At 32.9% G+C, this 13,279-nt stretch overlaps 2 protein-coding genes across 2 annotated transcripts; one reads left to right on the top strand and one right to left on the bottom strand.

The window, feature by feature from the left end:
- Positions 1-3,037: 3,037 nt before the first annotated feature.
- On the top strand, positions 3,038-6,742 carry LOC140880558 (uncharacterized). Its single transcript, XM_073285115.1, has 11 exons — positions 3,038-3,557; positions 3,895-3,955; positions 4,205-4,288; positions 4,379-4,492; positions 4,581-4,958; positions 5,065-5,468; positions 5,558-5,657; positions 5,747-5,806; positions 5,895-5,981; positions 6,087-6,215; positions 6,304-6,742. The coding sequence occupies exons 1-11, from the start codon at positions 3,493-3,495 to the stop codon at positions 6,610-6,612; spliced, it is 1,791 nt and encodes a 596-aa protein (XP_073141216.1). The 5' UTR covers positions 3,038-3,492; the 3' UTR covers positions 6,613-6,742.
- Positions 6,743-6,802: 60 nt separating this feature from the next.
- Positions 6,803-7,510, bottom strand: LOC140880559 (STS14 protein). The gene has a single exon (XM_073285117.1). It carries the CDS (start codon positions 7,466-7,468, stop codon positions 6,923-6,925), a length of 546 nt encoding a protein of 181 aa, XP_073141218.1. The 5' UTR covers positions 7,469-7,510; the 3' UTR covers positions 6,803-6,922.
- Positions 7,511-13,279: the final 5,769 nt, after the last annotated feature.

The following is a 13,279-nucleotide window of genomic DNA, read 5'->3' as shown; positions in this document are numbered from 1 at the left end:
ATGACATATGTTGTAAATCACGTACTGTTTTAATTATTTAATAATTAAAAAATAAAAAAATATATGTGTTTTATGACAATTAAATATATTTTGTAGTCATAACATATTTTTTATGACCGATATAATTATTATGTTAATTTTTACTTAAATCATGTAGGTGTTTCGTATTTCTATAAAATAATAAATACAATACAATAATTGACAAGAATACAGCACCTTGATCATTCCGGACCACAGTTGACGTGCTCCATGTGAGATATAGCTACATGGACCACATTAATCTTCACAAAACTAGGCTGAGCGAGGATCGGACCAAGTTACGTATATGGGTCATATATATACTCATATATGGATACATATATAATTGCATTGATTATATTCTTGAAAAATTCTAGAACTAAGTCGACCCAGTACCAAAAATAAAATAAAATGGTATTCTAACGCATAATTTCGATTCACAAATTTGGACTCGATGTCTCGGAATAAAACTCGTACAGAAGAAAAAGCCTTTTTTATTTTTAAATTTTTTTTTACCGGAACATGTAAGTTGCATGTAACCGTTAATTATCGGGCTCGACCGAATAAAACTTCTAGTTTAAAGCAGTAGCTTGCGAACCTCGAACTACGCTAGCTAGTCTAATCAGTGGCGGAACCAAGTAGAAGCTCACCCGCCTGATTTTTTTTTAAATTTTGTATATAAAATTTTGAATAATTTTTGTTTAATTTGGTGTTAGTCCAGGTAGTTCAATTCAAAATATTAAAAAATACGAGAGCTTAATTAAATTTTAGCCCGGATGGATTAAAAATTCTGGATCCGTCATTGAGTCTAATACCTACGCTCGATCAACAAAATAGAGGTAAACAAGTTCGTGACCTTTTGATCTCATATTTACCTGATACACCAACTTCAACGTCCCTACGAAATACCTTTTTTATGTTTTCCTTTTTGAACCTAGCTATACAATATTTCTCTACAAGATAACTACATAAATAAAATAAAATTAAATAAAATAAATAAAATAGGAGGCCTAATTCCTAAGAACCTACCTCCGCAATCATCCTTTTCTTTTGTATGGATCTAGAAAAAGGTCAACCCACGTACATATTAACATATTAATTTATTCACTGATTCTTTGACAAACGAGACACTCTTTTGTACCAAAGACAACGTGGGTATCTCACATTTTTCTTAATTTTCAAGTAAAGATTTAGACAAAGGGAAACCCACAAAATTTCATATACTTTCAAAGTATCCAATGTACCCTTTTTAGAGCCAATTAACTTTCGTTCCTTTTGAGGTAACACGCTTTAATTATTTTTCTTTTCTATATCAATTTAAGTCAGTACTCTAGCATCTCTAATTCATTCAACTTTGTAAAATGGGCATGAATCGTTCCAACCCTCAACAAATATTCAAGATACAATTTTTCTTTCGATTATAAATATATATTGTGGTTTTTTATAACTGCTCTGATTAAATGTTTCCGGTCCAAGTTTATAGATTTATAATTTTTTAATCTAGCGCCATTTACGTGGAGATTTCTAAAGAATTCATCCCGTTATTTTAGCATTGAAAAATGCTATTATTATGTTTAAAAAAACATATATATCTTTTGAGTTTTGATTCTCTCGACTCTTTTGTTTTATGGTGCATTTCTAAACAACGTACCTTTATTTTTTTTAGATGAGAAAATAAAATATGATTCCTCAGCCAGTTTGAGTTAGCCCTCGAATTTCCAATACTTTTACATACACCTTTTCGCTTTTTGTTGACCTCATAATTTATAACTTCTTTTGAGTAGGCTAGCTTGCTTTTGTTTGTATAATATAATAGACTAGCTTTTGTTTTCATTTTAGGGATAATCATAAACTGTTAAAAAAATTATCAAGATAGGTTAAAAGATAATAATTTTAATCAATTATACATCAAATAAAACCTCCAAAATGTGATATCCTTACCCGAGATGAAAAAAATAAAAAATTTAAAATGAATTTATAATGAGCTGCAATAGAGTTTTATAGTTACTTGGTTTAATCATTTTCATAAAGCGATTACGAATATGAAATAGTTGTTATTGGGGCCCAATGTGCAGTCGCAGGTGCGGGATTAGGCCCAAAGCATGACAGAACCGTATCAGAGATGGGCGCGGGCTTACGCTTAGAGCGTGACAGAACCGTATTAAAAACGGTCACCAGTCGGTTGACCCCAAAATGAGTGACATAAGTGCTGCCTAGCTCAAGTGGTACTAGAATTGAGGGAACTTTGCATTTAAGACATGGATGTGCATGCTCGAATCGGTCAAAAACTCCCCATTAGAGGAAAGATCATGAGAGAGACATATGTCTTTTTTTTTTGTAATGGACTGGGCTGGCCCAGCCATTCTTGCACTCATGGTCTTCTCCCCTGGTGGGGAGTTTTTGCCCTCCCCAGAAATCGAACCTTGTACCCCAGGTTTAAATACAAAATTTTATGACTTATGATACCATTGAGCTAGATGAGTTTATAATGAGCTATAATCCACTTCTAAATACGAAATGGTAGAAAAGATATTATACTGATTTTTAAATTACTTGTGTTAGAGAAACGTGTGATGCATGCATATCACAAATTTAATTTTTGTGGTACCGAAAACATCACAACTCACCTCTACAAGTATAAGTTTTTATTATTAAAGTGATTGATTGATAGCAAGAAAATTTGGACCATATTTATACATTTGTCGGTATATACTTTATCTTTCTATGTTGTCTTCATGAAAACTCGTCAGTTATCTCTCAATATGCATGAATAAATTAACATCCGATTAACACGATAATATGTAAATTATATTAACCAGCTAAACTTTATCGACGAAGCCTACACAATATTCGTTTTAAAAAATATTGATAAAAAGAATTGAACTTTTAATCAAACACTCTCTTATGCTTGTACAACTAAAACATAACACAATAATATCAAGATTACTTTATTTGTATATGTATATATAATGCTCATTTTCCATCCTATATCATTTTTTTGCTTGAAAATGGTCAACTTTCTGTGCACTACTGCTCTCTCACCACTTTGACATTAACAGTAAACTTTCTTCACCAAAAGCAAACAAAGTCTGATTTCTTCTTTCGACGCCAAACGGAAAGTCCCTCCATTGCAATAAAGCCTAGTTTTCGCAGCAAAAAGATCACAGAAAATGGTAATGGGAGCTGCTTTTCTTTAACAAAGAAGGCGCCTTATGGTCAAAAGGGCTTCCTTTTCTCAGCCATTTTTGTGTGCGCACATGAGCCTCTGTGGTGTTCAGACTCTGTAATTAGGAAGTCATTGCCTGGTTTAGCGCTGAATGATAGACAAATATAGAACAAGACAATTGCGAGCCTTGACTCCAAGCTGCGTTTTTTCGGGACCATTTTCTACCCTAAAAGTCCTTTCTTGATGATCATTTTCTTCTAAATAGAGCTCGCGAGTTAGTTTGCCACTTCATCCTCGTTCGTTTAGCTATGGCTTTCGAAGGGTTTCGCAGCAGCAAGTTGCCTGCGCTGGTTAAACACAGGCGTTCCAAGAGGTTCTTTTTTACTCGGTTATTTTACTGCACTACGCGGTTTTCTATAATGGGTTTGTGTTCAGCTTTGTCTTCATTTGGTTTTATCAGTTGTTTTTGGAGAGCTTTTAAGAATTTGTTTAATTTTTGGAGTGGAGATTGGAGTCGGTGTGAGCTATGTGAAATCTTGATTCCTGGGTTCATGTTTTGAGGCTTTTAATTTTTGGTTATGTTCTTATTTCCTCATTCAGTTTTCTTAAGTTGTTTTGGTATTTAGATGAATGGACAGATAGAGTTGGCAAGTTTGATGTTCATATGTTGAGTTAAAACTCTGTTTCCTGTCACTCTTCTGTAATGGCAGCTTCCCACACAACAGAGAACCTGAGGAAGGTAATTTGGAACAATCTCATCAACAAAAGCTGGTAAGTTATGTTTGTAGTATACATATTTCGATAGAAACTTTTCAAATTCAGATTATCAACCCTTTCTCCATTCATTCTGGATTCAGATTATTCCGAAATGTCGAAACCATCTGTATTCGACTTTTGTTTATTCCTTTTCTTGCAAAAGCACTTTCCAAATCCCACACAAATCATTTGTTATCAATTTAGTAGATATAACTCGGCAGTTATTTCAAAGGTATGTATTAGACTTTTATTTTCGGATTCCAGGATACAGGACACCTAAATGGCTGTTTCAGCAGCTATACGAATCATTTATCGAAATCTGAAATTCAAGATTCTTTGAGTCGAGAGGTATGCGAAAAAAGAACATGTTCTGCTTTCTGGTTTGTTGGTAGTTCTGTTAAATCCTTGGAGGCTTTGTAATTTTTATTTTCAATGCAGATGCTGCAGCTCGAAAAAAGATTGCAGGATCAAGTATCAGTTCGCTGTGCCATGGAAAAGGCACTTGGTCACAAGGCGTCGTCCCACTATATAAACGAAACCGCCGTTCCTAAGGTATAGCATCTATCGGTTTCACGCTTGTAAGTTTTGAAATCATCTGTAGTTGAAGTGTAATAAAGAAAGATTTGCTGCCAAATTCTAGCCAGCTGCAGAACTCATCAAAGAAATTGCAATATTGGAGCTAGAAGTCGAGCATTTAGAGCATCATCTTCTGTCAATGTATCGAAAAGCCTTTGATCCTCAAACGACCTCCTTAACCCCATCCAAGAAATATGAAGTAAAGTCGCAACTACCGGCCTCCCGAAGGAAGCGATTAGATTTTTCAAGAGCAGATACTTCGTCAGAGAAAGAGAAATTAGTGCCTGAAAGTAATGTTCAATCATTATATAAGGAAAACAAAGAAGATAATCTTGTTGAGTCGGTAGTTCAACGCTCCCACTCTTCACTCTCTCAACGTACAGGGCCGTCGAGCAAAACTTCTCTTCGTACATGTTATTCTCAGCCATTGTCCATGATGGAGGTATTCATCATTTTAGGCTTGGTTTATGAAAACAAGGACTTACTGTATAGGACTCTACTCATTGTAAATTTTTCGAATGACTTGAAATGTTTTGAACTTTTTACAGTATTCTCAGAACAAGTCTTCGAATGTAATTAGTCTGGCGGAGCATCTTGGAACCAGTATTTCGGATCTTTTACCAGAGACCACGAACAAGCTTTCGGAAGAAATGGTCAGGTGTATGTGCAATATATATTACAAGCTTGCTGATCCTCCATTGGTACACCAAAGCTACTCGTCGCCCACTTCATCTTTTTCATCTGTGGGTGCATTTTCTCCAAAGTTTCAGACTGACTTGTGGAGTCCTGCATTTAGAAACGATTTCTCCTTTGATGTTCGTCTGGATAACCCGTTTCATACAGAAGGGCTGAAAGATTTTAGTGGACCTTACAGCACAATGGTTGAAGTAAACTGTATATACAGAAGTAGAGAGAAATTAAATGATATCGAATACTTACTAAGGGACTTTAGGTGAGGATACTGTGATTGTATAGAGCTTTTTCTGTAGACGTATTCAGCTCGATCAAGCCTGATATGATAATTGAATTTATACTTCGCAGGTCACTTATTTCTCGATTGGAAGAGATAGATCCCGGAAAGATGACACACGAGGAGAAGCTGGCATTCTGGATCAATGTACACAATGCTTTGGTGATGCATGTATAAACTCGACTGAATAATATTGTTACAGCATGACTAATCTTGTAAATATTACAAGTTATGCATACTTTGTTTTTTTATTTTTACAGGCGTTTTTGGCGTATGGCATCCCGGAAAACAATATGAAGCGGATGTTTCTACTAATGAAGGTAAGAAAACAAGAAATTAATCATTTACATCTCCCATAAAAGGCTTGGCTGGAAAAACTTGATCTTACAGTAGTACTTCATTACATAGGCTGCCTACAATGTTGGAGGTCAAATAGTGAGTGCAGATGTGATACAGAATTCTATCCTCGGATGCCGAATGTCGCATCCTGGACAGGTATATCACCTGGATTGAACCTTAGCACATGTTTACATCATTCTTTCTGTACAAGTTAACCGTAGAACATTCGTTTTATGCTGACGAAATTTGCTCTTTATTCAGTGGCTTAGGTTACTATTTTCATCCAGAACAAAATTCAAATCAAGTGATGCACGGCAAGCATATGCTATTGTACAATCCGAGCCACTTCTACATTTTGCTCTCTCAACCGGGAGCCACTCCGATCCAGCGGTAATCAATCATCCATGCCCTTTTTCTTAAACCTTATCATGTTCAAGCTTTCTTGATCTAACAGGCTGCTTGTGTTTGTATGCTATAGGTTCGTACATACACGCCAAAACGGGTATATCATCAACTGGAAGCTGCAAAAGAAGAGTACATTCGAGCTACATTTGGTATACGAAAGGATAAAAAGATCGTCCTGCCGAAGATAGTGGAGTACTTCGCCAAGGAGTCCGGTCTCTGTACTGGTGACATAGTACAGATGATCCAACAATCTTTACCCGAGTCTCTGAGGAAAACCATTAGGAGAAGATCCAAGCTTGCTCAATCTTCGCGCAAAAACATCGAATGGGTTCCACATAATTTTTCTTTCAGGTATCTGATATTGAAAGAGCTGGTAAAGTGAAGATTGGCGCGGGTTCATTCTTTATACTTGTTACATTCTTCAGTTGAATGATCTGGTTTTGTACTGTATATAGGTGAAATCTCAGTTTTACGCATACAATTGCATACAATTGTTTAAGAATGATCTAAAATCTCGACAGCACGTGCAATAAAGTTGATGTCTTGAAGAAATTGAGCTCTAAACAAGAAGATATGAAATGGAAACCATATATCAAGAACCAAAATCAGAGACAAAATACATAGCAAAAACGATTATTTAACAACTCCAAAAAGCATGATCATTTGCTGCATAACATTCATAGTAGTTGAATCTAGTACGGTTTCTCTCCTATTACATTTCCAGGGGGATTATAGAAACAAATGGTTAAACTAGCATGTTCTTTGGGACAAACAGCCTGGGCACACCCCAGTTCCAAAGAATTCCTCCACACAACCTGCGTGTAAACCCCACAACGGTGGTCCGGCGCGCAAGAATTGTTAGCATAAGTGTAGAACTTCTTCTCCGCCACCCACGCCTCCACTGCGATGCGCGGCGTGACGGTGAAGCCACCGGCCCACAGCTGGTTTCCGCCGTACTTGCTGTTGCTCAAGTCAGCGAAGCTGCAGTTCTGTTTATCCCTCTGGAGCCTCACCGTGAGGCTGGCGGATTTGGCTAGTGTCTCGCTCCACGCGAGGGGGCCGACACCTACTTCGGCCCTGGGTTGGTTGTGGGCATCTAGATACTCTTGGGTCGTGTTGGGTAGAGCCGCCGGTGGAGCCGGGAGCGCTGCCGCCGGAGGAGGCGGCGGCTGAGCTTGGGCGGAGGCTTGGGAGATGAGCAGTAGAGAAGTGAGCAGCATTGGCAAGAGAAGGACCATCTTCGTCTTCTTCAAACTATTTTGAGGGAGAGTACTGAATGCTCTGTATTCTGTAAAACGTTCTTATATAAAAATATCTTATTTTATTATTAATAATTATATTCAAATTTTATTAAAAAAAATTACTTTGAATTATGCCGTGAAAATTCCGATTATTTATTTTATTTATGACTTTTGTGTGGGATTCTATTTCTGGGAAATGCATGAAGATTTGTTTTGACTTGTTGATTAATGGGACGATGTGTCGTCCCAACTCCAAGCACGTGAATTATTGGAACCCACACGTGACATTTATTATTAATTTTTTTTTTTGAAACTAACTTTTATTAATTTTTGAAAATTCATAACAAATTTATGAGATTATATCCTCCTCTTCTCGATTATATAATTTTACTTTTTTTCATACATATTAATAAAAATTATTGAAAAAACAAATTTTATATAAAATTCTTATTTTATCCCTATTTAATGTATTAAAAAATGATTGCATAATTTTCAATGTGTAGTTAATAAAAATATATTAATAAAATAGTGTAAAAAATATTGTTAAATTTTATATATGACTATATATTTAAGATAAATAAAAAAACATGGATTATATAATTAAAAGGAAGAGATTAAAATTTTAATTTTATAATATAAATGTCTTCTCCATTAAAATAAATATTATTATAAATAATGAATAAGAAGAATTAAATGAAAATTGAGGACGGGGCCACGTGCACCAACTATATGTGGTGGCGAAGAAATAAATCGGGGTCATTAAATTATTGGAACCGACGCAACAAAGTTCTTAATTATCTTTGCTATTACTTCATAATTTATTGTACATTCTCTCTCTTTTTCTCTTCTATCCAAATATGATAAATATTCACCCTAAAGATTAATTTCTTATTCTTCATCTATTGTTTATTTCATTAATCTTATAAAGCATACTAAAAAATAACTAATATGATCTATTTGGCCCATAAAAAAAAATTTCAAACAATTGACAAATTAGTGATGGAAACAAAAAGCTAGCCCTATCTTTTCATGTAGATCCCATGTGATTTTGGATCGATAGTTAGAGGCTTATCCGAATGATAGCTTCAATTCGTTTTTTCTTTTTCTGGCTATTACTCTGATATGGGAAGACATATAAAAAAAGTTAAAAACCACCCAAGTTTCCCTTGGCATTCTAGTTACTATCCAAGTTGGAAATAATTGATTTTTTTGGAGCATCACTCAAATATAGAAATTCTTGTTAATTATTGTAGAGTGAGTAGCTTTGAATGTAGCCTGATGATGATGATTTTTCAACCGTTTTGAAGAAAAAAAAAATTAAACTAATTAATGAGATTCATGTTACGTTGTAGATAACTAATTCGTAGGGTTTTTTTTTTAATATCTTTGTAGTAGGTTGACTTCGCACCATATCACCATATGATTTGTTGGTTGTCTTAAGAAGCCCAGTATATCAAATCGGGCCACTTTACAAAACCCAAGTTTGGGCTTGAGATCTTTATATAACAGTATCCGATTTTTTTTTCGGAGTTTGAAAAAATCTTGTAAGTAGTTGGATTCATATATATTTTTTTTTTGAAGGAAAGTTGGATTCATATACTAAAATAAGGTAATGTCACGATTATCAACATTTACAAGGATAAATTTGGTAAAGTATCAAAATATATACATAAGAGTAAATTTGATGTCGATAAAATTTATCATGACACCGAGTTACAGTTTTTATTAAGCTCGAGTATATATATAATATATAGTAGTATGACGAGATATATAATTTTGCACATGATCTGTGTGCATACAATAAATTATTCGGAGATTATATTGAAATTAAAAAAGATAAATTTTTCAAAAGTGTTTTATTAAAAAAATATGTAATATTAATTTATTACGAAATTCGTTGATGAGTGATATGATTATTCAGAAAAACTCATGTGAGATGGTCTCACGTGTTAAAATTTGTGAAATGAGTCTTCTATTTGCATGTGTTACCATGGAGAGTATTAATTTTTATGTTAAAATTACCACTTTTAATTGTAAATATGAGTATGATTGACCCGTAGTGAGACCGTCTCACAAGTGACCTACCGTTGATTATTTCACTTTGGATAAAAATTGGATATTTTTTCAGCTTAATTATAAATTAATGATAAAAATTCTTTAACGTATAATATTATTAAATGAAATATTAAAAATATTGTAGAATAATCTTACATGTTAATTTTATGAGACAGTTCTCTTATACAGATTGTGAAAACCTTAGCTTAACCCACCAAGGGTTGTGGGTTAGATTCGCCAATTTTTTTAAAAAAAAATACTAATTTTTTTAATAAAAAATCATGCATAAATTATTATAAATAATATAAATCTTTCAAAAATTAATAATTTTTTTATAAAAATATTGTGCATAAATTATAATAAATAATATAAATCTTTCTAAAATTAATAAACCAGTAACCTTACATAAATCATTATAAATAACATAAATATTTCAAAATAAATAAATCATGCGTAAAATGTTATAAATAATATAAATAATTCAAAACTCGTAAATCATACATAAATCAATGAAATAATATATAAAAAAATGTCAAAGAAAACTAGCGAGTCCGCTAGTTTTGTTTAGAACTTTAGATTCAACTTCAAAGGAGTCACTTTATTAGTAACTCAACGAGTTACAAGCCTATTTTTCATAACAAGGTAGCTAGGTTAGCTCAATGGAACTCCATTTTGACGACTCTACTTTTTGATTCGGTAATTAGCTGACCAAAGAAATAGTTTATCATAATCTCTGTAGTAGAATCTTCATGTCTATCATGATTGTAAAATCTTCGTAGTAGAGTATCATTCACCGATATGTTTACTTGATGAATGTATAACAACTTGAAAAAGAAGTAATTATTTTATGTTCGCGTGTAGATACCAAATTATAAATAATTAGAATTATTCAAATCATTTATGTGGTTGTTCCCAGCCTAGCTCGTTTCCGACTTCAGGTATGTATAGCTTACACACACATCGAATATTGTAGAAAAGTGTTGGAACATAGTTTGGTAATGGTGTGTTTATAGTTTAATTACACTGTTATTCAAACCACTAATTTGATCATTTAAAGAGTGTCAACCACATATTACTCCATTATTTAACGTAAATGTATTATCATTACAAAAATAGTCTGTTCTAAAATAGAATTCTTGGCGTGTAAAATTATATATTTGCTCCTACTAAAAACTATAAGTGAGACAAATATTGCCAACTACCACTCGTATTTATGGTTTTTTCTTCATGTCTAAGGTGAGTTATACCCTAATTTACCATATTGAATTATAATTTTGGCTCCTAAGCTTATCTGCCGTTGTGGACTCTATATTTAATCATTTCATAATTCAATAATAATAAATGAATTTGAGTGTGTGATAAAAATGGTGGCAAGAAATTTTTGGCTCCCTGTAATTTAAAAATGGGAAAATTACAATGAGAAATAACATCAGATTTTCGATGAAATAGAATTGAAAGGGAAAATAAACGAGCTCAAATTTTCAAAACCCTATGGCTATATATACTACCTTACCAAAGAATTAACTAGTTTCCTTTATAAATAAATAAATAAAAGAACCCGACGATTTTGGTATACAATGTGACTGGATGGTGACAACACGGTCCTTGACGTTTATAAATTTTATGAACAAAATTCTCAGCCACCAATTTTTTTTTATTTTATTAGTTGTATCATTTATGATTTGTAATTGTATAATGAATTTAGGTTGCCATATATATGTTGACGCCAGGCACTTGAAGTGAATAATTAGGCATAGATTTAGTTGGTTAATTTCATTGTACTTTTACTGGTAGCATCTCAATGATATATTTAAGAGTAAAAATTTATTAATATTTGCGACGTCCACTAAAAAAATAGTAAAACACACTTATATTGATAAATCTCAACCCTTAAATCTGTATTGAAGCAGTACCTATACAGGCAAGATCCTATTTACCGATTTAGTGAGAAAAGAGTATACAAACACCACGTTGTACGTTTTTTATTTAATAACTTGAGCTTGATGTTAACTTCTTTTGGATTGAATTTGTGTTCGAATCCGCGAAATTTCATAACCATGATCACGTAAGTACACTCTTGAATTTTATGAATTCTTTTTTTTTTTTTAAAAAAAAACAGAAAATAAAATCTAGAATAGCATATTTGGGAGTTCACACTTGATCTTTATGGGGTGAAAAAATCAGCACTCTTGAATTTGATAACATTATTGTGTTTATTTATTTAACCCGTAGGTCAATAAGTCATCGGGTAGTGCCATCACCAAATGTACCTACACTACACACGCATTGTGTGGTTCAAACTCTAAAGCCCTTCGTATCGTATACCCAACCTACATATGCTATTTCCCTACCCAATTTGAATGGCAAAGAATTAACAATTGGAAATAAATAACACTTTATTATATTTTTCGTGCGATTTTTAAATTGCACTATGGTAGTATTTGCAAATTGCATTTTTTTTAAAAAAATGATTATGAACTTTTAAAATTTTGTAAAGAAAAATTCATGATCATTTTTCTTATGCATTTCCAAATAATACCTATATATGTTAAGATTCCAGATTACTCTAACAACTAAACCATCACCTCATTAATAAAATACCGAAATTCGAAAACTTTCATCTGAAGCCTACAAAAAGTCCAATGCACAAAAATAATCTTCCAAAGCATTATCCACTCACGAAAAGTCGAAAACTACATTATTTCAGTCAAGGTTTATAATCTACTGTATATATGCCTCCTTTAATATAATTCATGGGCTACACAAAATCTCTTATAGGAAAACAATACTTGCTCATCACGCTTGTCTTTTTATATCGTTTGAAATATTTGACTGTCGAAATAATTAGTTTTATATATAACAAATCGTATGTGTATTTGACCATATTAAATTATTTACAATACGTAAGTTTAATGTGAGACGGTCGGCATAATCCATATTTAATGTTTTTCATAAGTCGGGTCAAACATGATCAGTGAGATCGTCTCATATATAAAATTTTTATTCTATAATATACTGATAACATTTCTCGATCAAAACTTAATTGACTCACGAAGTTGTAAATATAATTTAAGATAAGTACCGTACATCATGTTGGCAAGTAGTAATTGTTTTTGTAGTTGGGCCGGCGTTTATAAATGTTAGTCTCGCAAAGTCACAATACAAGCAGCGTACAAGGTCAAATAACAATGGCTTGTAATGAGTTAAGCACACCTTTTACTTGTCCTATCTCATATTCAAATATGATTATGATTCACGTCAAATAGGTGTCTATCTAATTAAATATTTAGTTTCAAACTTTATATTATATACATTTACCACAATTATAATGTTGGTTGTAAATTAAGTATTAGATTTTATATACACTACAAACTGAATAATCTTTTTTTTAAGGGAGAAGTTAATTCATTAAACTAAATCCGAAGTATTACATTATCAATAAAAGAAGGTGTCGGAGAAATCCGACCTTCAAAACCAGTCGGGGAACCAATTTTTCAAGCCAGAGAATGAATTACTTGATTCGTTGAGCAAAAGCAAAAGAACATGTGTCGGTTTTACAATCATAAAAAACTAAACCAAAACTAGAGTGATCTAAAGTCTGTATTATTCAAAGCACTCACAACTAGCATCGTACTCTATATTGATCAGTCCTTGTATATCTATTGTTTGCATAAAACAATCGACATATCTCTTATCTGATCGAGCCATAAAATGATAGAGTTGAGATCGGATGATTAATGATTTTAAAGAGGA

Source organism: Henckelia pumila, chromosome 2 (assembly GCF_033568475.1).
Source record: "Henckelia pumila isolate YLH828 chromosome 2, ASM3356847v2, whole genome shotgun sequence".
In the NCBI taxonomy this organism is placed as follows: Eukaryota; Viridiplantae; Streptophyta; class Magnoliopsida; order Lamiales; family Gesneriaceae; genus Henckelia; species Henckelia pumila.
The sequence above is the reverse complement of the archived record's forward strand: the minus strand, read 5'-3'. Positions and strand labels throughout refer to the sequence as shown.